This window comes from Dipteris shenzhenensis, chromosome 31 (genome assembly GCF_047967505.1).
Source record: "Dipteris shenzhenensis isolate YYH24624 ecotype China chromosome 31, Dip_SZ_1.0, whole genome shotgun sequence".
NCBI lineage: Eukaryota > Viridiplantae > Streptophyta > Polypodiopsida > Gleicheniales > Dipteridaceae > Dipteris > Dipteris shenzhenensis.
In genome coordinates this window covers 19,436,420-19,463,049 of record NC_141626.1, presented here as the reverse complement: position 1 = coordinate 19,463,049, position 26,630 = coordinate 19,436,420, and the positions used below count along the sequence as shown (strand labels likewise).

The 26,630-nt window shown below is 45.9% G+C and overlaps 1 protein-coding gene across 1 annotated transcript; it reads right to left on the bottom strand.

Annotated features, from left to right (window-relative positions):
• LOC147881161 (HVA22-like protein k) lies at positions 1 to 26,630 on the bottom strand. The gene is made up of 8 exons (XM_087370004.1): positions 26,494 to 26,630; positions 12,989 to 13,047; positions 12,530 to 12,627; positions 4,785 to 4,836; positions 4,382 to 4,445; positions 658 to 753; positions 430 to 502; positions 1 to 317 (listed from the first exon to the last, which is right to left on the bottom strand). Exons 1-8 carry the CDS (start codon positions 26,524 to 26,526, stop codon positions 205 to 207), a joined length of 588 nt encoding a protein of 195 aa, XP_087226130.1. The 5' UTR covers positions 26,527 to 26,630; the 3' UTR covers positions 1 to 204.

Here is a 26,630-nt window from a genome sequence, read left to right as displayed (position 1 = left end):
TTGAAAAACTTTTGTTACTTCCTCTAAAGGCTACATCTGTTGATGATCGATATACATATGTTTATTAACGAAGATATTGCCTAGAAGGCTGACAACCATCTGTAGAAAAGTACCATTTCTGCCTCTGTTTTTTGCCCCTATGGAAATTAGCTAATTTTTCAGGCCATGTCTTCCTCCCCTGTCCACAGAGAAGTGGGACTGACTCTATTCACGATCAGACGCATTGTGCATTGAGCTTGTACTGCTTGTTCCGGAGCCAGGAATGCCCCCATCAGGACTTTTTAGAGATCGGCAGACATCTCCTGCTGCTGTGAAGACTGTTAAAACAAGAACAACCTTTCAGTTGAGGACAAGCATCTTGATGTTGCACCATTATATAGTCACCTTATGGATGGTTTCCAAAATGTGAGGAGGACAACAGGAGCTTACCATACTGAGCCAGCTTGTGGATCACTACTTTGATGAAGTTTAACTCTTGCCCGTGGGCAACAAAAAAATTGTTCTGCACACTCAAATGATCAGGCAAACACTGAGATACAATTGAATTCTAAAACGGTAAGTGTTTTTTCGCGAGTATGTTATATTACACACTGTTACTTCACGGAAAAATTTATGTTAGCATTACTGCCAGGTTGAAATGATAAATGATAAACCTACTATATCACTGCGAGTTCCAATCACAATGGCATCCAGGACAGCTTGATATCTTAGCAGAAGTGGACGCAGACACCTTGTCAGAATATGGCGGGCTCCCTGGAAATTGAACAGAAGTTATGCATTTCCGGGAAATGCACAGCAACACTATATTTTCGTAGGAACATAGAAAGCACTTGGACTGCTCAAAATCACAAATCATTCAACATATAACTTAAAATCAGGAAACTGCTTTATGTATGATCTAAAGTTTATGATATAGAGAAAAGTATTGCAAAACCATACATTAACAGAACTCTAAAATGTACTACTTCTGAAGGACATGGCACTAGAGGGGTTGACCAACACATATGCTGTGCCCTGCACAGGCAAAAACATGGCTATTTTGTGTATTTTGTTGCTATGTAGTGTTTCTGTTAGGCTTTCCTTTCCCGGTCCTTACATTAATAATAATGGGTCTAGAGAATTCCGAAAGTTGTAAAATGCCAAAATAGAGTAAGACTTCTGGGGTCTCACTACGTACAAATGTCAAAAATAGCATGTTTAGATGCGAAAATCTTTGCCCCAAAAAAAATCACAGGGAGAAGGGACCAGGTTTTATTTCTTCTTCTTTTTTTGGGGGGGGGAGGGGGGTGGTTGTTGTTTCGAGAGGGCGAGGGGGAGGATTGTTTAAATGTGAGAACTGATCTGAATAAGATCTCTGACATAAAACTCCAATTTCAGGACTGGTCCTTTTCTGAACTGCTCCATTTGAAAGACCTTTTTCTTTATTGACTTTCTCTCCATACATATAGTGAGCCCTCCTAGCCAATGCCATAGATTCCTCAGGATTAGTCACATGCTCAAGTTCATCATCTGAATCAGGGGTTGTTCCAAGGATAGTGGGTCTCTTCTCTTCTTGAAGCTGGCTTCTCTTAAGACGATCAAAGCCTTTGTTGATAATCGCAGATAGATGTTGCAGCCTTTGATCCATTCTTTGATTGTTGAGCTTGATTTCATTACTCAATTCCCTGAATTCCTGAAGCATAGGGCCCCAACAACTTTGAATTAACTGCTCCTGACTTGATTGAATCTGATCTTTGATGGATAGCTTCCATCGAACCCTGATCGTTGCCCTCAGGCTCTTTCCTTCGAAGTGAAGCTTCAGCCTGCTTCAGTCTTAAACTGATGGCTGATTACTCTTTCAGATATTATGTAGGTACTCTAAAATAAATTGGGGTTGCTTTTGCACTCCTTGGGAGCTGCCATGCGCCCTCCTAAAGAAGATGTACTAGAGGGTTTCTTGTGTCCCATAGACCTTTTGGTAACCAGTGGACGTTAATAGATTTTCTTTCTTTCTTTCTTTCTCTGCTATACCGATCCCAATCCCAACAATGCAATACCACCAGCTCTAGCTAAATCTTCAAATGCTTCATCTCCGTGAATCATTCAATACTTGCCTTCTGGACTGGTTTCCAGACTTCTTTGTAGGCATGAGGAATACAAAACTCACTCCACAATTCAAAAATTTCCCAAACCTTAGAACATATACTGGTTTCAAAAAAGCGTTAAGCAGAGAATAGAACAAAGAAGTCCCAAAATTGCTGGAGATCAGCTGGGATTTAGAGAAATTATCAGTTGCACCTAGCAGAAAGCGGTTTTGCTCCAAATTTGGGGCAAATCAGCTCCGATTGCACTGTCCCACTTAGTAGGTCTTGTCACTGAATTTGGGGCAAATCTCCACGAAATCGCAGCACATTTGTGATTCTGGCTTTCAGCTTTCAAGGACCAAATATGGCTCCAATTCCAAGAATTTTTGCAATGATCACTTAGGGCTTTGATGCAGTAGGTCATCCCGATCACAATGATGCAGGAAACATTCAAACCTGATAACATTGAATTTTCTACCTATTTATGGGCTGGCACGTGGCATCCATAGATTGGAACATCTTTCCATGACAGAAATTTGCATAGATGTGTGCCATTGGGCTCACAGACATGTGCTCCAAATTTCAGACAAAATGGATTGATTTTCCCACATTTTCTCACGAACTGATACCAATGAAATAGAACCAGCCCTAACTCTGGCTCTCTCTTTATTCTTTCAGAGCAGTAGATAACCTCAGACTAAACAAACTCAAGCATTAGAGCAGAAATAACCGAATCAAGCAGGGAGTTCCACCCTAGCATGAGGCCTAGGCTAGAGCAGCAGCTTTATTCTTTAGTTTAGTATAGAGTTGCAATTCTGAAGTAAACAGGGAGTACCTCTTCAGAATTGGGGAAAATGTAAGTCATGGACTGGACCTACCGCAGAGACTCGTGACGGGCTGCATGAGGACAAATGTGTTAATTCCTTATTGAATTGCAGCTTGAGGAACGAGCTCTGCTGTAAAAATCATACGTTGGTGATAGATGATCAGTTGTGTACAAATGGAAAAGTGCCACGTGGCAAGTCCGACATAGCCTAGATTATGCTGCACTGACCATACAGCCAATTAACTAGCCAAACTAAACTGGCCCCTTTGTTACACTAAGAGGATTATCAGCCACTCTGGGACTGAGACTCGGCCCAGACTCATACACGAGGCAGCAGTGGGAAATCTTCCACGATGGGCAGTTTGAGAGGGCACACCTATATCCCGAGGGAGTGTGCATGTACACACACACACACACACACACAGTGATTCTATTAAAGTTTGTTGGAAACCCAATAGCATCTATAAGACAAAAAAAAAGTCTCGGTTAGAACTGCAGCTCCAAAAACAGAAGAGACCATCTTGGGTAGGAATCAGCACCACGCTACTCCACAACCTAACCATGCAAAGCCTTGACCTGTACAAGAGAGGGAAGCACAAGAAGGCAACCCCAAACAGGGTGTCCTTCAACAGAGGATAGGCTGTATCACGAGATATAACACATGACGTAGGGAGCTCACCACCTAACCATAGGTCCTAATGCAAGAACCACCCCCGAACCTGAGGGCTGGTCTGCCCCCATGGGGAGACAGCCCACTTGGCAGTAAGTTACCTGTATTCCATACACAAGAGCCCGCAACCAAGAGCTCAATACTCCTACGCCCATGAGCTCTACACTTGGAAAAGCACGCCACTCCTAGGCCCATCAAGTCTACACTTGGGAGAGACACTATCCAAGAACCCAGAACAATGACTCCTCTGCTCATATTTACTTTGTGTATACGTAAGCCTACTGTCCAAGAAAAGCCCATCCCCTTGGGAAGTGGACCTCATCCATGCTAGCTCTGGTCTAAGCCTTGGATATTACCAAACCCTAGCTAGACTATGCTCATATCCCTAGAGTAGTACGGATTCTAAATACATCTGCCCTCAACACTAAGCCTAACGCTTGCAGGATTGGACGGACGGTCCCTAGCTTTTCAAGGGTTAACTTGTCTAATACTTAATACACCTGCGCTTATACATAGTTAGCTAGGGATGTAGCAAACAGCTGCTCCGAACCACATGAAAATTACAACCAGAACAATTAAAATAGATGAGTATGTCTAAATGAGAGAGCATGTGTGCATGCATGCGAGTGCGTGCATGGATGGTTGGTGAGAGAGAGAGAGTTATTTCTTTGTATGATAATATGAGTCTCCTCAATAAACAATATAATATGTTTGAATTATCTACAGGAGCTATCAGCAATAAAATTTGACGTCCACCTAGAAGCTGGAAACCTTCCTTGATACATTGGAAAAAGAAAAATATCAAAACGTCTACAAACTTACACCACTAAGGGGAAGCTGAAGCCAGACCAAGAACAAAAGCTTGGCATGATAATACCCTGGTAACCTACAGAACGAACAAGGTATAAGGATGCTGCGTTCATCCATGCATCAAATTTACAAAGAAGCTCCACAAATGGCCGAAGCAAAGCCCAAACTTGACACAGTAATTTTATAGCTCAAGAAATGTCAAAGCTCCAATAAACAAACTCCAACCTGCATGATGGAAATTAAAGACAGATTCAAGCTTTCTCAAGCATAAAACTAGAGCATTATCAGGATGAACTACGGCATTCACAAATGGCCTTGCAAGATTCAAATGCGGCAACATCAGGTCATTATACAAATTGCTTCCAAGTCAGAATAATCACTAAGAAAATCACATAGAAGGTAAGCATTCAATTACCAGGACAAAATTTTGTCTGAAAAGGTCTCCGCAGCATTAAAACATCCATATACTGCACCAGAATAGATCCTTGAAAATCTCTCTCTCTCTCTCTCTCTCTCTCTCTCTCTCTCTCTCTCTCTCTCACCATGAACCTCCATTTCTATTCTCTCATTTATTTAGTATTATCTAAGTGCACACAAGTAGCAAGAGATAGACTATCCTCACTCTCTCTCCTGCTCACTAACTGCAAACTGCAAGATGATGCACTCAATACACAAAGTGATGCTGTGGATGTGAGTGAGAGAATCAGAGGAAGAGAATATAACTGAAATGTATGAATGCCAAATGGGGGAATACAACTGTATGGAGGGGCTGAAACCAGACTACCTACAGGAGGTGAATCCTCACTAGATCCCTGTAGAAGCTGAGGCGCCCTGCTGGTCTGCTGCGGGGAAGCCTGACTACTGCTGCACTGAAGGCTTGGAAGGCCTGGGGTGGGGGATGAGAAATGAAGGCCAAAGGGCCTGCTTTTATAGGCCCCCCTTGGGTCTCAAACTGAACGACCAGGCATATTTCTGCCCACTGACCAGACTGCTCTTGTTCATCGACCTCCTGCTACTAAGACCTGCTGATGTAATCACTGATGTGACACTCTGCTGACATGGTGCCCTGCTTGATGTACGATTTGCTGATCTGGCTACTGCTTGTGTGGCAGTCCACGTGGCTGCTGCATGCTGACTGGGCAGCCTACATGGCAGTCTTCCCCTTCTGCTGAAACTCGAACTAGTATATGAAAGTGGCCTGGTTTGTGGTATACCTGGCTGAAAAATCCTGATCTGGATACCTGATTCATGAATCCAGAAATGTTTGCTAAGCGCATGAATCCCAATCTGCAGGTACTAAATTCCTGAATCGTGTGCTAACTTCTGGTAAGGATATTTGTTGTAGGTTAGTACTCCAAGATGATACCCCGTGTGGTTTTCCTCCGTGCATATAGGTGATAGGGACTGAGGAAGACTGGGTTTGAGAGAGGCATCCTGGTCTTGGTGTAACCATGTTGCCTATCCTAGTACTGTATCATGTTGTAATATTGTGTCTTGCTGGCGCCGGTCTCGAACCCCTTGAATGTTTGATATCAAAGGTCGAGACAGAACACCCTTAATCCAATACATGATCTTGAACCCATGGTCTAGGATTTTGACATCCAAGCCTTGGTGCTGATATTTTGGTCGGACTTTGAACTGGTGCCACCATCGTGCTCCCAAGATGATGTCCGCTGCTTGAGTAGGTGCGACCCTGAGTGGCCAACTGTATACCCACTGTTGAAACAATTGGTGTGGCTCCTCCAATCGTAAGCTTCTAGTAATGCGGACAATCTTCCTTAACATGGCCCGGCACATGACAATGGAAGCATCGGTTCTCTTTGGCATAGAGTGCTCATGTCGCTTTATCCAAGTACCCGCCATAGCCATTCCTATCCTTCGCCATCCAGCTCTTCTTCTACTGCCCATGCCCACCATCGCCTGTGTGGTATCCTGGGACGTCTTACTGTTGACCTACTTGGATCCTTGAACCTTGTGCATGAACTCAAAATTCTGAGCAAGCTCATAAGCACACTCATAATCCCGTGGCCTAACACTTCTCACATACCACTAGATGTCTATACGCAGCCCATGGAGAAATTGGCTCAGCTTCTGACTATCCTCCAACTGCAAGTAAATTTATTGGCATAATGATTCACAGACTCGGTGTCCCCTTGGCATAGCTTGTAGAATTGACTCTGGACCTTGTCCGAGTACTGCGGTGGCAAGAACCGTGATCGAAGATCTTTCACGAAATCCGTCCAACTATAGAAAGGTGTCTCCTCATCTACATCATAGTGGTCCTTCTGCCACTTAAGCCACTACATGACCGCCTCGCCTGTGAGGTGCATGGAGGTTAGGATGAACCATTCGTTGTCCTTTGTAGGCATCATTGAAAAATAGCATTCAAACTGATTGAGCCACCGAGTCAACAATAAAGGTTCCTGCTTACCATCGTACCATGTGAAGTGGAGCTTCCCCAAGGAGGACTTGGCCGGAGGCGGACGTCACCCCCGCTGGTCCGAGTACAGAAATGAGAAGCTGCCGGTCTCGTTCTTCCTCCTCTTCTCGAGCGGTACATTCTCGAAGCTCCTTGGCCCCCTGAGCCTCGCGGTCCCGGACTTCCTTGGCTTCCCGACCCTCTAGATTGTGTTCGTCTTTTGCTTCCCGAGCTGCCCTTTCATCTTCTTGAGCTTCCTGATCGCATTCTTCTTTTGTTTCGCAAGCCTCCATATCGCGTTCTTCTTTTGCTTCCCGAGCCTCCCGATCATGTTCTTCTTTTGCCTCTCGAGCTAGCCTTTCGCGCTCTCAGGTGACCTGCTCACTATCTTCCCGCATCTCTTGAAGCTGGGTCATGCAGGTGAAGAGAGCCTCGGAATTTTGTTGTTGCATCTGCATCATAACCTACAACATGGCTGTCGTGGGAGACATGAAAGTGTCTGTAGGTACTAGGATTCTCCGGTTTTGGGGTGGTGGTGGTGGTTGAGGCACTGAACCCTCCCCCCTGTGTTTGACTGCTCACTCGTGCTCATGGTGTCCTTACCGGACCTTGTCAGGACCATAAACGATGGGGAGCTGTCCCTCCCTGACTTGAACCTCTTGATTCCTGGGAAAAAAAAATTTCCCCTCTTTACTGCACGCTTTGGTGTAAAGACCTCTCGGTGAAGACCGGATCTAGCCCGATGCATGATGGAGTAAGGGAGGCAGCGGCTAATGGAGTATGGTACTACCACTAGTCCTGGGAAAAAAAAATCCCCCTCTTTACTACACGCTTTGGTGTAAAGACCTATACACATACGATATGATTCATCCTTCTTCTTAACCAATAACACAGGAAATGGAGAACTGCTTGGTCGAATCAGGCCTTTTTGCAACATATCTTCAATTTGTTTTTCTACCTCCTCCATTTCTATCATGTTCAACCTGTATGGGGCTCTACATGGAGGAGAAGCTCCTGGCTCTAAGTCTATGGCATGATCATCTTCTCTCTCCATAGGCAATTCGAATGAGTCATCTCTTGAAAATCGATCCTCATAAGCTCTAAGGAACTCATTTCTCTTCTGATCTTCTTTTGAGATATGAAGATCTCGTGAATCCCGTACTACACGTCCCGATCCCCTACGATCCTTATGTTTTCATCCTTATGTAAAAAGCAACAATGATGAGTATGAGGATGAATAGCAGGGTTAAAATCATACCGCCATGGTTTACCTAGAATCATGTCAACGTCTTGTAAAGGGGCTACTAGAAAATCCCTTCGATCTCTATATTTTTGTATACGAAAAGGAATATTCCATACTATGGATGTATCTTCTTCATTGTGTCCCCTAAAAGCTCCTGAAAGCGACATGTTTTTTACAGGTTCTGGTTTAAGATGGAGTAATTTTGCCAATCTATCACTTACTAAGTCATAATTACATCCATCATCTAGGAGAACCACTATTCTCTGTCCATTCACAAATCCATACACCTTAAAAAGATCATGAGGCCCAAAGGTATTGGCTGAATGGACAGCATTCACTATTGGCTCAATAGTCACAGTAGATTTCGAGGGTGACAAGGTAGAAGCCTCATTGTCCTTCTTGGATGCCTTGGCTTTCCCTTTTACCGAATTCGTCTTGGCAATCTTAGCCAAGAGAACGGGACACTTATGCCATACGTGCCCTGGCTTATGTTTCTTACACCCGAAACATTTTCCTTCCTTAATCAACTTCCTCTTCTCTTCGTCAGTCATAGAAGGAAATGGCACCCATCCACGACGTGATTGGCTGTTCACATTCCTTACAAGAGCTTTACCCTTCCCTTTATTATTCTTAAACCGGTTTGGTTTCCTAAAAGTGGGTATATTGTTGGTCTTAGATGATGACCCATCCTCCTTATTGAAGGGTTTACGAGGATTCAATTTCCTCTCGGCTATTTCAGCCAGCTTAGTGAGGTCCTTAAGCATGGTCGGGTTAAACATTTCAACCTCGTACCTTACTTTTGGGCTTAAAGCTGCTAAATACTTCTTTCTCCTATCTTCCTCACTCTTTTCGGATAACTCTAGAGAGAGTTTCCAAAATTTAGTTGTAAAATCAGCATTACTCTCATTATCAAACTGCCTAAACCTCTCCCAACGAAAGGTTAGGTTCTCTTCATGCCTCGGTGGCATGAAAGTGGCTTTCAGTTGCTCCACGAATTTAGCCCATTCATGAATAGGCTCTTTTCCTGTTTGTGACAAGGACCACCACATTAGAGCATCCTTCTGCAGATGCAATGTGGCAAGAGCAAGCTTCAAGCTCATGTATGACTACTGAGGTTGTCCCTGTAGTGTGCTAGTCTCAAGCTCCTCGATGACTACTGAGGTTTTTGAAACTGTTGTCGAGCCACTTGGTGCAGCTCAAGCTCTGGTAATGCGGGCAATCTTCCTTAATATGGTCTAGCACATGACAATGGAAGCATTGGTTCTGTTTGGCATAGAGTGCTCGTGTCGCATTATCCAAGTACTCGCCATTCCCACCATCACCTGGTGTGGAATCCTGGGACTTCTTACCGTTGACCTACTTGGATCCTTGACCCTTGTGCATGAACTCAAAATTCTGAGCAAGCTCGTAAGCATACTCATAAAATATCATGGCCCAAAACTTCTCACATACCACTGGATGTCTGTACACAGCCCATGGAGAAATTTGCTCATCTTCTGATTGTCCTCCATCTGCAATTGTATAAACACTTGAGTAAATTTATTGACATAATGATTCACTGACTCAATGTCCCCTGGCGTAGCTCGTAGAATTGATTGTGGTGGCAAGAACTGTGATCAAAGATCTTTCACGAATTCCGTCCAGCTATAGAAAGGTGTCTCCTCATCTGCATCATAGTGGTCCTTCTGCCACTTGAGCCACCAGGTGACAGCCTCACCTGTGAGGTGCATGGATGCTAGGATGCACCGTTCGTTGTCCTTCGTAGACATCATTGAAAAATGCTTTTAAACTGATTAAGCCACGAAGTCAACACTAAGGGTTCTTCTTACCATCGTACCATGTGAAGTGGAGCTTCCCCCGAATGGCTTAGCCGGAGGTGGAATTCGTTCCATTTCTCCACCCGTTGGTCGGAGTAGAGAAATGAGAAGCTGCCGGTCCCATTCTTCCTTCTCTTCTCGAGCAATATGTTCTCGGAGCTCCTTGGCCACCTCAACCTCACGGTCTCGAAGTTCCTTCGCTTCCTGAGCCTCTTGATTGTATTCATCTTTTGCTTCCCGAGATTCGTGGTCCGTTCTTCTTTTGCTTCTCAAGCCTCTCGATTGCATTCTTCTTTTGCTTCCCGAGCCTCCCGATTGCAATCTTCTTTTGCCTCCCGAGCTAGCCTTTTGCACTCTCTGGTGGTCTGCTCACAATTCTGTGGTGGCGGTGGTTGAGGCACTGAACTCTCCCCCCTGTGTTGGACTGCTCACTGGTACTCATGGTGTCCTTACCCGATCTTGTCTAGACCATAAACGATGGGGGCTGTCCCTAACTGACCTGAACCTCTTGATTCTTGGAAAAAAGATTCCCCCTCTTTACTGCACGCCGTAAGGTGTAAAGACCTACCGGTGAAGACGAGATCTGGCACAATGCGCTATGGAGTAAGGGAGGGAGCGGCTAATGGAGTATGGTACTACCACTAGTCCGAGGTAGGGACGAAATACAAAAGAATAGATACCCCTACACAGCCCTCTGTCTCAGGAAAGAATCTGAAGCTCTGATACCAATGTAGCGGCAGATAGACTATCCTCACTTCTCTCCTGCTCACTAACTGCAAACTGCAAGATGATGCACTCAATATGTGAGTGAGAGAATCAGAGGGAGAGAATATAACTGAAATGTATGAATGCCCAAAGGGCTGAATACAACTGTATGGAGGGGCTGAAAACCTCAGCTGCAAAACTGGAACGAAACTAGACTACCTAGAGGAGGTGAATCCTCACTAGATCCCTGAAGAGGCTGAGGTGCCCTGCTGGTCTGCTGCAGGGAAGCCTGACTACTGCTGCACTGAAGGCTTCGAAGGCCTGAGGTGGGCGATGAGAAATGAAGGCCAAGGGGGCTGCTTTTATAGACCCCCCTTGGGCTTCAAAGTGACCGACCAGGCATATTTCTGCCCACCGACCAGACTGCTCTTGTTCACCGACCTGCTGCTGCTGACGTGGCAGCCGACTTGCTGATGTCAACGCTGATGTGGTGCTCTGCTGATGTGGCACCATGCTGACGCCACTGCTCTACGATTTGCTGATCTGGCTGCTGCTTGTGTGGCAATCCACGTGGCAGCCGGCTGTCGTGGCTGCCTGCATGGCAGTCCACGTGGCTGCTGCTGCGTGCTGACTGGGCAGTCCATGTGGCAGTCCAGCATGCCACGGGCTGAGGATGCCCGTGACAACACATTTACTCATCACCTCTGTCGGCAAGACTTCAGAGACCGCATGGCCATCTTCTTCAACAAGTTTGAGAGAGAATTCGAAGAGGGCACAGCAAGACACTGGAGAACATAATCCTACTTTGTGGATTTCAAGTAAACATCTTGACATCATACCTCGTGTCCCCTAATCAAGATATTGCAAGAGTTACAGCTGTTAGGGGAGACTATCTGGGCAGTAATACCTTATGAGAGAGTATTGCGCCGAGACTGTACAGCAGCAGGATGGTATCGTTAGAACCACAGGGGTCAAACAAGGTTGGCCTTACTCTCACACAAATCAAGGAGCTGTCCAAGTTTATTGACACTCTTGACGCAAAGGAGTGACTTTTGCCTAAACAGTGTTGCCAATCTGCTTTACCATCTGCTGATGGCTTCAGATAGTATCTTTATGCCCTCCAAGATTTATCTAATCAAAGAGATTCGAAGGTCAAACTTGGTATAACCAAGATTACATCTTTGACAATTTCAAGCGCACAGACATTTTCATACAGCACGGAGAACCTGTTGAGATGGTCTCGTCCTTAGCTCCTTCATATCGACAGCCACACGATAGATTTACCAAGGAGACTGTTTTTCTGTTACCACACTACGGTGTGTGTACTAGAGAGTGATGATGTTAGATGTATTCTATATGTATGCCGGTCAATAGCATTCCTGAGTATCAAGGCAAAACAATCAACCTATATTTTTCTCTAGCACCCTCCTATTGGCCACAAATCTTTATCATAATACCGACCCAAGGGGGGGCGGCAGGGGGGGGGGGGATATCTCTATAGCTTTATGCTTGTCACCATGACCACATGAATGTAATGCTATCTGCATTGTGGGTTGATATACAAAAGTCGCACAATTTGCTCCAACAAAATTAGTCAAATAGGACTTTTAATAAGCTTAAAATTTGCTTCACGTTTGCTGTGCACTATATGATTCCCAAAGACCCTATTACCAAGGGGTCTACTTGGGTAGTATGGCCATACAAAGAGAGAGATTAAAAAAGTATATGATTCCGATATTTACCCTCAGGCATTAATTATCTGAAGAGAAGATAATCTATTAATTCCAGTACGGTGTATCCAGAAAGGACCAGAACGTATTTCGATGTAGCACTCATTATCCAAGGGGAAGATGAAATGAAGGAAGTAGCATACACGGCATTAATTCCAGTAAGGCCTATCCAGAAGGGATCGGAAAGTATTTACCCTCATATATAGCATCAATTATCCAAGGGGAAGATAGCTTATAGCATCAAACCTGTCCAATAAAGCAGCCAGTGCTCTTGCTCCACAGTATCCTTCAGCTCAATAGCCTTGAATGAGGAGTAAACTGGAAAAGCTAATCCACCTACAACACTGCTAAAACATAAATGCAGAAGAAAAAGCTTTAACATTCACAATTAACCCATTTGCAAACACAGCAGTATTGTTCTGAAGGAGCAAGTCTGATAGGCAAGCAAATACAGAGCCTAAGAGGTATATTGACCTAAATTTGACACAAATACATTAACCTTCCTATTTGTAGAAACAAAGAGAATCTTTGTGGAAAACAAAATTAGAAAATTTCGTATGCACGCACTGATTTACATAGTTTCGCTATTCTTGCCAGCTACAACACTAAAAACAACCATCTTCAAAATAGGTCAACTTCGACTGCCTTAATGAACAAGGATGACAGTTTTTTGTAAGCGGTAGGGTAAAAATTTTGAAAACATACCATGCTGATCGAGCGAGAACTCTCGATCCTAATGGAGAGAAAAGCAAACGAATAGCTATCTACATCAAAAAAATGCCAAGTATTAGATGAATACAAAAATGTTTACAGTCGTGGAATGTGCCCAATCAAAAATCAGTCCCGCAAAGCACTCAATCTCTAGATAAATTGAGGAAGGGCCCAAGTGCATATACAAAATCCAAACTCGAGATGAACGTTTTGAATCTTGCAAGGTAAAATTATCAGCTGCATCACATAACAGGGACATCCCATTCACAGCAACAATGCTTGACAGCCAATCCAACCCATGAATGAACATATCCACATATCCATACCACTACAACCATGGGTATCCATGTATACAAAGGTCTGACAGAGCTCTATACTCTGACTTGAATACATTCATAATATAACAAACCTCAGCAACTACTACTTGAGCATAGCTAGCTTGCACAAGAAACTAATACGAAACCATTCTGATAGCATTTTATATTATTCGCTCCAAACTGCATACAATATGGATCACCATGGGCCGGCTCAAGACCTCACCCCATAATTGCAAATTGAAGCTGGACGCAAGGTTACAACCACATGGCACCATAGGAACTTGTTGACACTGCACTCTATGACACATGTGAGGTACAGACAAAGATCACAACATGCATGAAATCTGGGGGAGATATTGTTGTCTTTTCACTCATGGATACGAGGATATGAGTAGTCATTGACTACCCCGACCAAAGGTGCGCAGCACTTTTCATACATGAGGTCACGCAACTCAGATCAAAACTGATGCAGGGCATGGCCCCTAACAACACGTCACTGACAGCTTCTTCACAAGTAAGAAGTGACTAGGAAACAGTGAGACCAGAACCTTGAGTCTCCAACACACCAAGTCAATAGGAGACTGGACAGGCTGGGACAGGTGGTGTAGAATTGTGCCTGTCGTGGTGCAGGTCCAGGCCAGAAAGGAGCGTGGAAACAGGTCAGGGCCTGGGCCAGTGTCTGCCTGCCACGGGCCTGCAAGGTCTCAAGAAAAGTCTCCCCCACAGGTCGGTTTTACAGACCAGGGGATGGCTGGCTGGGTCAGTCCAAACAGGCTTCCAGTCGGCCAGTTATTGGGGGCTCTCAGCCCTTATAAAAAAAGGGGAGCCCTTGGGGCTCATTCCACCGCAGCAGCAATCCAAGAGCAGTTTGGGGCAGCAGAGAAGCACATATCTGGGCCTACATCCAGGAGGTCCAGTGAGAGCTGAAGTGCTGCAGACGTAGCTGAGGAAGGGGCTGCAGCCAAGGCTGTCTTCCAGGGCAGCAAGCTGCAGGAATCAAGGCACAGTGACAAAGTCTATTGAAGCTCGACGAAGAGCACATGATCTAGAAGTGCCACGGAGGTAAGAGGACAACATTTTGGTTGGGATAGAGGACCACACTCTGGTGGGACTCTAGACCTGTTTTTTATTGTGTCCATTGGACGGAAATATATCTTTTGTTGGTTCTATATCTCTCATGGAGCATTTTCTATTTACTAGCTTGTACATGTATGTCGAGCACACAAAGTAAAGAAGTTTTGGATTCCACTCCTAACACCACTGTGTGAGCTCCTGGGCTATTTTATCTATCTTCCGCTTCGTATACCCAATGTTATGGTTACTTCTAACAGTGCAAACTGCACACAACAGCCGCCTCCTTGGTAGGTAGAGCACACTATACCAGCAAAATAACAGCCCCCTCAACATCTCAAAGCCTTCACAAGTTTCGCCTCAATTCTACACTCCCTTGGTCCGTGGCCAACCTAGTCATCTGATATCATGTGAGAGTGGTGCAGTGCAGAAGCATACATGAGAGAGAGAGAGAGAGAGAGAGAGAGAGAGAGAGAGAGAGTAAACACAAGAATGAGGCAATGGCAACTATATGTACAGCGAGGGAATCATTCAACAAAGGAGGAGAGATGCTCCAGAGATACTACAGAAAGGAGGAGAGCAGGGCTATTTATAGCCTGCCAAGTGGCCGACCCAAGGGGTCAGTAAAGCAACCAGCTCTAGTTGGTTGGCCTGACCTGCAGGTCAGTTGACCCGACTAGGGTTAGGCCCTGGAATGGCCTCCATGTGGCCCTCTAACTTGGGCCTCCGTATAGCCTTGGACAAGGCCTCTACCCACAGGGAAACCTATCCTGAATAGGGCAGGCACACCCACAAATAAGCCCTCACTCACTACGAGATGCACATTACTCCAATAGTTAGATGAACTCAAGGGTACTTAATACAAACATGCAAGTTATCTAGTCTAGCATTGAAACTTAGACACAAAGGCATGACATTTTTAAGACGTTTAGTCAATCCCTAAAAATGACTTCCCCCAATAATGACTTTCACAGAATGTAAGGGGAGCGCTCTCTCTCTCTCTCTCTCTCTCTCTCTCTTTTTCTCTTTGTGACACGTTTAGGATACGTCTGCAAATTCTAAACTTTTTAGCTAAGGGTTTTTAGACGTTTAGTCAATCCCTAAAAATGATGTCCCCTCCCTCCCTTCCAATACAATATGGACACTCCGTTTTCTCCCCTCATGAGGTCAACCATTTCATTGGCAAGGATTTCTTACAGCTACACACATTCCAAACTTGGGTGTGACCGAGCAAGCTTCCAGTAAAGCTCAGCTTCTACAGGGATCATTGCTTGCATATTACATAGGAGGGGTTCATTGACCCACCAGGATACACGCAGATCCACTTACCCCACTCACTGAGGATCTCTATTGGGCAGTTTCGGGTCTCTTCACATAGACTTCGTATCAAGAGCGGCTTGCAAGAGGGCCTACCCACGGAGAGGTGCATATGCACATTGTGTGACACACATGAGGTTGAGACGGAGAAGCATTTCATCTTCAGGTGCCCTGTTTACTATGAGGTTCGAGGGCACCTCTACTGACAATTCGGGAACCCTGGGGTTTTGTCTCATTTTCTCTCCTATCCAGACCAGAGATGCCTGGCCACTTTCATTCATGAGGCAGTCAGGCACCGCGAGAGGCTACTTCGATCACGGAGACAGGAGCAGACCTCTCTCTTGACAGACCCCTCATAGAGCTCCATCACGAAGTTCTTGCCAGACCACATGCACCCCCATAGGGCGAGACCTCGACATGATCGTGACCCATAGCCAACGACTCGACAGCTCAAACAGAGGGTTGACACACAGATTGCACTTGGTGATATCCCCTCTCTGTTCAGAGTCGGAGCCCGACTGACATGGGTTATTGTAGCCCTTGTTAGACGCAGAGTTATGACCAGGAGACGTCACAGGGCCACACCTGTGAGCGGCCAACAGCACCCTATCGTCGCGTTCATGCTGCCTCGCCCACCTTGATGTCCTTATGATGATGTTGATGTTGATGTTGATGTTGATGATGATGAAGATGAAGATGACACTGCTGAGATTGATATGTAGTCGACCACTGACATGACTATGTTGTACTTAGTACTTAGTACTACTATTTTGCATTTGCATTGGTGTGGATGCTCGTTTAGTAGCTCCACCCTCACAGCTTTCATAAACTTTCTTCCTTTCTTACTTTTCTTTCTCTCTCGAGCAATTTCACGGTCGCCCACTAGTGGCTCCACCCCTTAGCTCATAGTATCTGTTTCTTTCAATCTCATAGACCCTTTGGTCTTCCAAAGACTTAATAAAGTCTCTCTCTCTCTCTCTCTCTCTCTCTCTCTCTCTCTCTCTCTCTCTCTCTCTCTCTCTCTTCCAGCCAGACCATATAGACCCCCCCTATGGGTCCTAGGCATGATCGAGACCCAAAGCTAGTGGCACGGCAGCTCAAGCAAAGGGTTGTTGCACAGATTACACTTGGGGACATTCCCTCAATGTCCGAAGTGGGTGTGAGACCCGCACAGATTCATGTCGCCCTTGTTAAGTGTAGAGCCATGACCACGAGACAGCAGAGGATTGCACCCACAGGGAGCTGGCAGCATTCTATATCTGATTTCATGCTATCCCTCCCTCCCTCGAGGAGGGAAGGGACCACGCTGACCTTGGAGCACATTTCACTTTGTATTATGATGATAGATGCTCCACTGCTAATAATGATGGTGATGTTGTAGTTGACTACTTTTTATGTGACTATGTAGGATACCGTTTTTTGGATGAGTTTTTCCCTTTTGTGTCACTGTGTCCCATAGGCCCGCGATGTTAGAGACTCACTGTGCCCACCTGTGAGCCCCCGTTTTGAGGGGACAAGGGGCAGTGAGAGGTAGGAGGGATGGGAAAGAGAGACCCAGACAGACATCATAGGCAACCAGCACACAGGCTGGTTGCTGTCTGCAAACTGCAGAAATTAAGGGGGGGGGGCCTGTGCCTCCCTGGAAGCATCAAACAGTCTCATGGACTGGCTGCACAGGGCTCCCTTTTATAGGGGCCTGTGGCAGGGCCAGTCGGCCCAACCAGGGCCACCGACCAGGGCCGACCCTGGTCGGATTTCCAGATTGTTCTGGTTGGCCACCAGTCAGGGGACCGACCCTGCTGGTCGGCCAGTCCAGAAGGCCTGGGCAGTGCCTATAAAAGGTCCACACATTCCAGCATCCAGTGCAGGACAGAAAGCCTCAGTCATAGGCTGTGATGTGCACTCAGAGCTGGTCTCTTCTGACAGAGAGAGTTCCTTCAGTTCTCCTCAGCACTTGGCTGAGTTTTGTATTGCTCCCCTGGAGCCAGTTTTCTGCCCACCATCCGGTGGATGAATATATTCTCTCTCTGTCTAAGTTATCTCTGAGTGAGTGTTTATTGCATCTATGATCAGTTATCTGAGTTGAGTGTCAAGAAGAGCGGGAGAGATCTTGGCTGGAGGTTTGAGTGATTCATTCCTTTCTATTTTTCAACATGGTATCAGAGCTATAGGCTCTCGACTCTTCCTCATCAAAGCATTCTCTGAAGGAAGGAGTCCCTTGGCAGTAAGGCGACTCTGTTTTCAGCTCAGGTCAGTTCATTTATTTCTGTTGCAGTTATTCAGTTCTGCTATTCACCAAGATGGATCAGCGTTCAGAAGCCTCTACATCCATTGCTCGTCCTTCCTCCTTCTCCAGTCATCTTCCTTCTTCATTTATCCCCAATTTCGGTGAAGCTGGAAAGCTCGATGGAACGAACTTTCCAATCTGGAAAGTCAAGATCCGAAGCCATCTGTTGGCACGGAGGTTGTGGAAGATTGTGAATGGGACCGAAGAGAAGCCAGTGGATCTTGTGGAAAAAAGAGGTGAAGTTTTAGTTGAAGCAGATGCGGATGAACTCTGTGCATGGGAGGAGAGGGATGCTCAAGCCTTAGCAATACTTATAGACACGACAGCAGATGCTGTGATTCCTCATATCCAGTTGGCAGAGACATCTTCAGAGGCGTGGACTATACTGAAGGAGCTGTATAAAACCGATAATACAGCTCGTATCATTACAGTTCAGCATCAGCTTTATAATCTTGATATGAATGAGGGTGATAGTGTGCATGATCATCTGACAAAGGTGAAAGTTGTGCGGGACCAGTTCGCAGCGGTTGGTCAGAAGGTGGACACAAGTCAATTGGCATTGCTCACACTCCACAAATTGCCACGGAGTTTCAAAAGTTTTGTGACTACGGTCATTGCGGGTCAACGGACTAAGCCAATCACCTTTGAGGAGCTTGGTCCACTCCTGCTTCAAGAGGAGGCTCGAGAGAAACTCTTTACGCAAACCGACGAGAAGGCATTAGTTGCCAAAGACAAGCCTGGAAAAGGCAAGCCAAAGGATTCCAAGAAATCAGAGGACGCTGAACGCAAGAAGAAAATGAAGTGCTTTTACTGTGAAAAGCTTGGTCACTCCACCAAAGAATGCCGAAAGAAGAAGGCGGATCAAAAGCGGAAGAGAGAAGCCAAGAACAAAGAAGAGCCTAAGAATGATTCTGCCAATGTTACAACTGGACAGTTATTTTTACTCAGTGAACATTGTTCAGCATATGCAGTCAGTGTAGGTAAAGAGGGTTGGTATGTCTACAGTGGTGCTTCCAAGCACATGTCCAACAGAAGGGCTTGGTTCAAAACCATGGAAAGTACACACCCGGGTTCCAAAGTTCCTGTCGGGGATAGCCGGACATGTCCTGTGAAGGGCATCGGTAGCATTCCTTTCATTACAACGGCAGGTGAGAAGAAGGATATCTCTGGAGTACTTTATGTACCCGATCTTTGCAAGAATTTACTGTCTGTAAGTCAGATGGACAAAAACAACATGGCAGTTCTCTTTCAAGATGACAAGGTCACCATAACATCCAAAGGCAATGGGCAGCTGGTGGCTCAAGGCGTTGAAGAGAATGGACTGTACCGTCTCAATGCAATGTTGGTTCATGAAGACAACGGAAAGTCCAAACTTTGGCATGAGCGATTCGGTCATGTCAGCTATGGAATCTTGGCTGAAATGTCAAAGTCGAAGATGGTGGATGGACTTCCACCAATTACAGGCAAGCATGATGTCTGTAGGGCTTGTCTAGAAGGCAAGTAGCACAGGGATAAGTTCCCACAAGAGGCCTCGTTTCAGGCCAGCAAACCAGTTGGTTCACGCCGACATTTGTGGTCCAATGTCTACAGCATCGTGGGCAGGATCCAGGTACTCACTTCTCTTTGTGGATGATTTCAGTAGAATAACCTCAGTATATTGTTTGGCTAAAAAGTCTCAGGCTTTCGAGAAATTCAAAGACTGGAAGGCCAGAGTTGAAAAGGAGACAGGGGAGGATGTCAAAGCATTCCGCACAGACAGGGGGGGAGAATTCACCTCAAGTGAGTTCAACACATTTTGTCGCAAGCATGGGATCAAGCGACAACTCACCACGGCACATACTTCTCAACAAAACGGGGTAGCCGAGAGGAAGCATAGAACCACCACACAGACGGGGCTTGCTATGCTCCGCGGGAGGAATCTTTCTAAAGCCTATTGGAGTGAAGCTATCAATACAGCCGCACACATTCTCAATCGGACCAAGATGAAGGCCGTCAAGGACAAGACTCCATATGAGGCATTTTATGGTAAGAAGCCCTCTATCTCTCATCTTCGCATTTTTGGTTCTAACGCATGGGTGCATGTGCACAAGGAAGACAGGACCAAGCTTGATTCCCGAAGCAGACAATGTATCTTTGTTGGGTATAGTGAAGAATCCAAGGCCTACCGCCTCTTCGACCCCGTAAAGAAGCAAATACTCATCAGTCAGGATGTTGTCTTCGCGGAAAAGGAACCTGAACCCCAAGAGGAGCCTCAGATTGAGGAGGAGGAGATTGTTCAACCCCCAAACCCACCCCGTCCCAGGTTGACCATCCAAGAGGTGACAAAATCAAAAGCTGATGTTCCACAAGATACTCAGGAAGAGCAGGATGTTCCAGAAGAAGTTCCCGTTCCTCCTCCCACAGAGAAGCAGAAAAGGTTGCCCCAATGGTACCTACGGACATTGGAAGAGTCTCGGATCACCGCCTTACCTGAGAGTAGCAGTTCCGGATTGCGTCCGTCTCAACATCTTCAAAAGGCCCCATTCGTGAATTTTGCTTTGGTGGCTCAGCTTGATGAGCCAAGGACCTTCGAGGAGGCGAAGGACAATCCAAAATGGCAAGCTACCATGAAGGCAGAGATGGATGCTATCCTGAAGAACAATACATGGGACTTAGTGGCCAGGCCCTTGCGACGGAAAGTTATCGGCACTAAGTGGGTATACAAACTTAAATACAAATCCGACGGCAGCTTGGATAAGTATAAAGCAAGGTTGGTGGTGAAAGGTTTTGCTCAAACTGAAGGCATGGATTTTGATGAAACTTTTGCTCCCACTGCCCACATGGTTACTATCCGGACAGTGATTGCTCTTGCTGCCCATTTCCAGTGGCCTATTTTTCAAATGGATGTGAAGTCTGCATTCCTTAATGGAACCCTGGAGGAGGAGGTATACGTGGAGCAGCCACCGGGCTTTCAAGATCCAGGGTCCCCATTAAAGGTATGCAGGTTGAAGAAGGCGTTATACGGGCTGAAACAGGCCCCCAGAGCTTGGTACCAAAGGATTGATATATTCTTTCAGAAGATAGGGCTCAATCGGAGTCCTTCTGAGGCAAACCTTTACTTGTTCATTGAGAAGGGATTGCAACTGGTACTCATCCTCTATGTTGATGATCTTATCTTGACAGGTGATCATGTCAAGAAGATTTCACAGGTTAAGGAACTACTCATGTCTGAGTTTGAGATGACTGACCTTGGGTTATTACATTACTTCCTTGGGATTGAAGTAAAGCAGGCCAAAGACAAGATCTTCATTTCACAGGAGAAATATTGCAGAGAAATTCTGAAGAGATTTCAGATGGAGGATTGTAGAGCAGCATTAACTCCCATGAAGGTCGGGCTCAAGCTAAGTGTTCACGACACATCTCAGCCAGTTGATACTCCATTGCATCTACGATTGGTAGGAAGTTTGCTTTACCTTACCAATACTCAACCTGATATTTGTTATGCAGTTGGGCTATTATGCCAGTTCTCTGCTTTTCCCAAGAAGAGTCATTGGGATGCAGGTTTACGGGTGCTGAGGTATCTGAAGGGTACTTGCACCTATGGGATCACCTACACCAAAGGCATCGAACTAGGCGGGTTCTGTGACACTGATTGGGCAGGTGATGCTGACACAAGAAGATCGACAACAAGATATTGTTTCTTACTTGCATCTGGTGCCATCTCTTGGCTAAGTAAGAAGCAACCCACAGTGGCCCTCTCATCTACAGAGGCAGAGTACAGAGCTGCCTGTACAGCAGCTTGTGAGACACTGTGGTTGAGGTGGATTCTGGAGGACATGGACGTGTGTCAGGAGAATGCGACAGTGCTGATGTGTGACAATCAGAGTTGCATAGCTATGGCTAAGAATCCAGTGTACCATGCGCAGACCAAGCACATCGAAGTTCATTACCATTTTGTTCGAGAGCTCATCATCGACAACGTGATCGAGCTTATCTACTGCCCGATTGCCGACAACTTGTCCGACCTCTTCACGAAGGCACTCCCTCGAGAACAGATGGAGCACCTCATCAAACGCATAGGGATTGGCCCACAATTGTGACATTGAGGGGGGGTGTTAGAGACTCACTGTACCCACCTGTAAGCCCCCGTTTTGAGGGGACAAGGGGCAGTGAGAGGTAGGAGGGATGGGAAAGAGAGACCCAGACAGACATCATAGGCAACCAGCACACGGGCTGGTTGCTGTCTGCAAACTGCAGAAATTAAGGAGGAGGGGGGGGGGGGGCTGTGCCTCCCTGGAAGCATCAAACAGTCTCATGGACTGGCTGCACAGGGCTCCCTTTTATAGGGGTCTGTGGCAGGGCCAGTCAGCCCAACCAGGGCCACCGACCAGGGCCGACCCTGGTCGGATTTCCAGATTGTTCTGGTCGGCCACCAGTCAGGGGACCGACCCTGCTGGTCGGCCAGTCCAGAAGGCCTGGGCAGTGCCTATAAAAGGCCCACACTTTCCTCCATTCCAGAATCCAGTGCAGGACAGAAAGCCTCGGTCATAGGCTGTGCTGTGCACTCAGAGCTGGTCTCTTCTGACAGAGAGAGTTCCTTCAGTTCTCCTCAGCGCTTGGCTGAGTTTTGTATTGCTCCCCTGGAGCCAGTTTTCTGCCCACCATCCCGTGGATGAATATATTCTCTCTCTATCTAAGTTATCTCTGAGTGAGTGTTTATTGCATCTGTGATCAGTTATCTGAGTTGAGTGTCAAGAAGAGCGGGAGAGATCTTGGCTGGAGGTTTGAGTGATTCATTCCTTTCTATTTTTCAACACGCGAGGCCTCCTGTGGATCTCTCTCTCTCTCTCTCTCTCTCTCTCTCTCTCTCTCTCTCTCCGTTTTTTTGCACCGCCAGCAAAGGAAACGGCGCCAGCAGCCCACGTTCGTTAGCAATTCGGGTTGCAGTTCATCACCAGCAACAGTTAGCGTTCAAGGTCCGCCGATCACCTAGGTCATCTAGGTCGGCGGGGGGGGGGGGCAGGGGGGGTGTCAACGTCAGTTCACGCAGGTCAGGTCGGGAGGGCGCAGCAGCAGCCCAACCCAACTCCAAGCTGAGCTGAGCCCCTGGCTCAGTCTGGGGTGTTAGAGACAGCAAAAGGGCCCCCAGCTTATTCACAAGCTGCCATGGAACTCCTAAAGGTGAAGTCCTTTGGCACAACCCCTATCAGTAAACCCTCCTACTCTGACATCACAGCAACAGCCAGCCCATACGCATTACATTACAAGCGAAGATTAGCTCAGACCCACAGGAATAGATATATTTTATACAGCAAGAAATAAGGAGCTCAGACTCATGGTTGCAGCCCTCGGGGGAAAAGTAAAGCAGATGGAGAACAATAGCAAACAAGAAATACTACAGATACAAAGTGAAGCAGCACCTACACCACAGTTGATGACCAAAGTCCAGGACATGGTTACCAATCAGGTCAATTCGATAAAAGAGGAAACCTCAGCAGCAATGGACAATAAAATCAACAAAAGCGAAGTATATGGAGAAGTACAAGAGCAGGAAAAAAGGGCTGCTGACGCCGGATGCCTATGCATTGGAGGAGATTGGCATGAAGGGAGCCTGGCAGAAAAAATTGATAACATTATAGCAGCAATCCCTCAGATTGAGTGGGACTTAAAGGACATATCCATCATTGCTAATATTGGGATACAAGCTAAACTGATAGGAGAGCAAGAACCAAGATTCTTATGCAAACCAATAAACTGAGAGGTACCAAGTTATGGATCTCAGAGGAGCTCACCCTCAAGATGAAATCCATAGAACTGAACAAAGCGAAGGACGCTCGCAAAGAAGGAAAATGGGTTGTCTACAAAGATGGAATCAAAGACTTCAAATCCAAACCCAAGGACTCTGAAACTTAAACTGATGTAATACAGGCCGATTATCTTACGTAGTATACTCTAGCTAATTATAATAACTTTGGAGTGGTACAAGAGACCCTCAGTCTATAACTGATGTTGGTGTTTATCCTTTTTGTGTGTGTGCTTTGTCTCATAGTCCCGCGAGGGCTTTTGGAGACCTCTCTCTCTCTCTCTCTCTCTCTCTCTCTCTCTCTCTCTCTCTCTCTCTCTCTCTCCTGTTAGCTATGTCCTATTGTGGAAGCGTTACTGACACGAGACACAACTCATTGCTTTCAACTGTGAGTGTGTCTGGGGGAATATTGGGTTGCAACTACCCCTCACTCCGCAAAGAGTATTTGTTGTTTATTACTATTTGCCAATAGGCTCTCTTGCTTCCTGTGCTGCTTGGTCCCATGCCTTCTCTGCTCAATCCCGCTCTTCTCTCATCTGCTACAGTTGCAACATTCGGGTGAAGAGATTTTCTCACTGTTGTTGCTGCATTTGCGTCATAGCTTGCATCATTGCTACCATCGAATCATGGATGCCTCTAGTGACATGGGTGCTCTTGGTCGAGGTGCTCATTGTTAATTTGCTGAAGACTAAGCACCCTGCCTAAACTATCCCTCACAAGCTCAGGCAAGAAAAACCCAAGCTTTGATACCAATGTAATAGACAAGAGCTCTCTCTCTCTCTCTCTCTCTCTCTCTCTCTCTCTCTCTCTTGCCTGATAGGTATGTACTACTGCAGAAGCATGCGAAGACACAACTCACGTGCTTTCAACTCCGTATGATTGAGGGGATGCACAGTTGGGTTGCAACTGCCCCCCTTTCCACACAATGTTTTTGCTGTTTATTACTATTTGCCAATAGGCTGGTATCCAATGCTGTAGAGTTAGGAAACCCCTTTTTTAATAGTTTTCCTCCCCCTGCTGGCTGACTGGTCTGTGGACCAGCCTACTGGATCTGCTGGCCCGACGTGCTGCCACATCACCAACCTGTGCTGATGTCAGGCTACCGCTATACTGTTGCTGACATCAGCACCTGCTGCTGCTGCCATGCTGACGTGCTGTCCTGTCAGCCCCGTGGCTTCTGCATAGGGCTGCCACATAGCCAGCCATGGCTGGACCTTAGATGTCCATGACACACAAAGTGTAAAGGTACAAAGGTCATGAGGCATTTTAATAGCAGTTGACAAAAACAAACTCAATCTCTAACAAATTTTGAAATTACTTCACTAACCTGACCATAAGGAATCAGGGTTAGCTTAAGTAGTTATAAGCACTTAGATTCAGCCCTACGTTAACTCCCTGAACCTTATTCTAGTCAATTTTCTTAAAAAACAGTGGTGTCTTAGATAAGGTGGAAGATTGCTTTTCGTTGGGCTGGTTCACAGTTTTGGCCATATCTGATTGCATGCCCACAAATAACGCATGAAAGACTATATATAAAAAGCTTATTCGATACCAGACTGAACAAAAAAACATGAGGTAAAGCATATTCGGTCTTAGTGTATTGAGTCAACCATTCGCAAAGCTTGAAATGATAAATTTTAACAACCTTGCACCCGAAAGGATGGCACAGCATAAACTAATGACCGCTTTCATATTCATATTCACACAAACAAACATGAACCAATTATTAAGTGTTGCTTATGCAAAGATAAAGGGCATACTAAAACATGCTGTTAACGTCCAAAAATTGCAAGATACACAGAGAGATTTTCCATTTTGCATCCAACTGTCCTAAGTTTTTAACATCCCTGGAGCTACACATGCTAGCATTAGAAAACAAAGCTAACCAATTGCAGCGCTTCACCCAATTCTTAATGGTTATGCTTCTTTTTTCCCCTCCCAACAAACATCTAGTACAACTCTCCAAAGGCCATGGCAGACTCTGTAACAAAGGTTAGCACTGAAAGAGCGACCCATCTTATTGCTTAATCACATTCGACTTCATGAAGAAGACATTTGTAGATTTTGTTTTTCGCGCTGCGCCAAAATAGATCAGCTTTGGATAACCTTACGGCAACGATGCTGCCTACAACCTTTGCTTAAAACCATTCTCGGTGCCACTATACTTCCTATGATTCCTTCAATCGTTCCTTTCTGTTCCCCTAGTGTTTCAAATCGAGCTGCTCATCAAAAGTCTACAGAGCATTGTCAAGAGATAGAGCGGCAGCGATCGCTAGATATGCCTAGGGCAAATTGTCGCGTGCTAGGCCGTGACTTTAATTCCTTGACTTCTGAAGTTAAAGTATGTTACATTCCTAAGCGCTTTACTACGTTAGACAGTTTCTTTAGTCTAGTTTCAAAATTGCGTGCTGATATTGTTGCACCGCCGGGACCACACTGTGCAGAACACACGGTCCAAGTCCAAAACTCTAGCTGAATGGATTGCAGATTTTCGGAGATTCAACTTCCTCGCTAACCGTAAGTCAAGTTCGGGTTTTCTTCAAATCCACAATGACGACCGCAAAACGAAAGCACGAATTCAAACTTTGATCGACTTGGAAATATGGGATGGCAGTGGTTGAGAGGTGGAGTCTAAATTAGTCAACAATGATGATGCGATGGCGGGAGCAAATATGCACAAGAAATCGAAGATGCAATGGAGAAAAAGAGGCAAAAGAAAACTCACCTCAGAAACGAGGGAAGAGGAGGGAAGGGCCATAGGAGGGGAGCGAGGATCTGAGGGAGGCAGGGAGCTGCATGGATGAAGCAATTGAGCCAGGGCAACAATTGTGGTGCGGTCACACCAGCTCTTATACAGTTTTT

Excerpts from the sequence above, each read along its gene's own strand:
- LOC147881161 (XM_087370004.1), bottom strand. The coding sequence starts at position 26,526 with ATGGCCCTTCCCTCCTCTTCCCTCGTTTCTGAG. Across the intron at positions 754-4,381 it reads TTCAGCTTCCCCTTAGTGGT|GGAGCCCGCCATATTCTGAC; the intron begins GTAAGTTTGTAG and ends TTCAATTTCCAG. Across the intron at positions 503-657 it reads TTGGAACTCGCAGTGATATA|AACAATTTTTTTGTTGCCCA; the intron begins GTAGGTTTATCA and ends TTGAGTGTGCAG.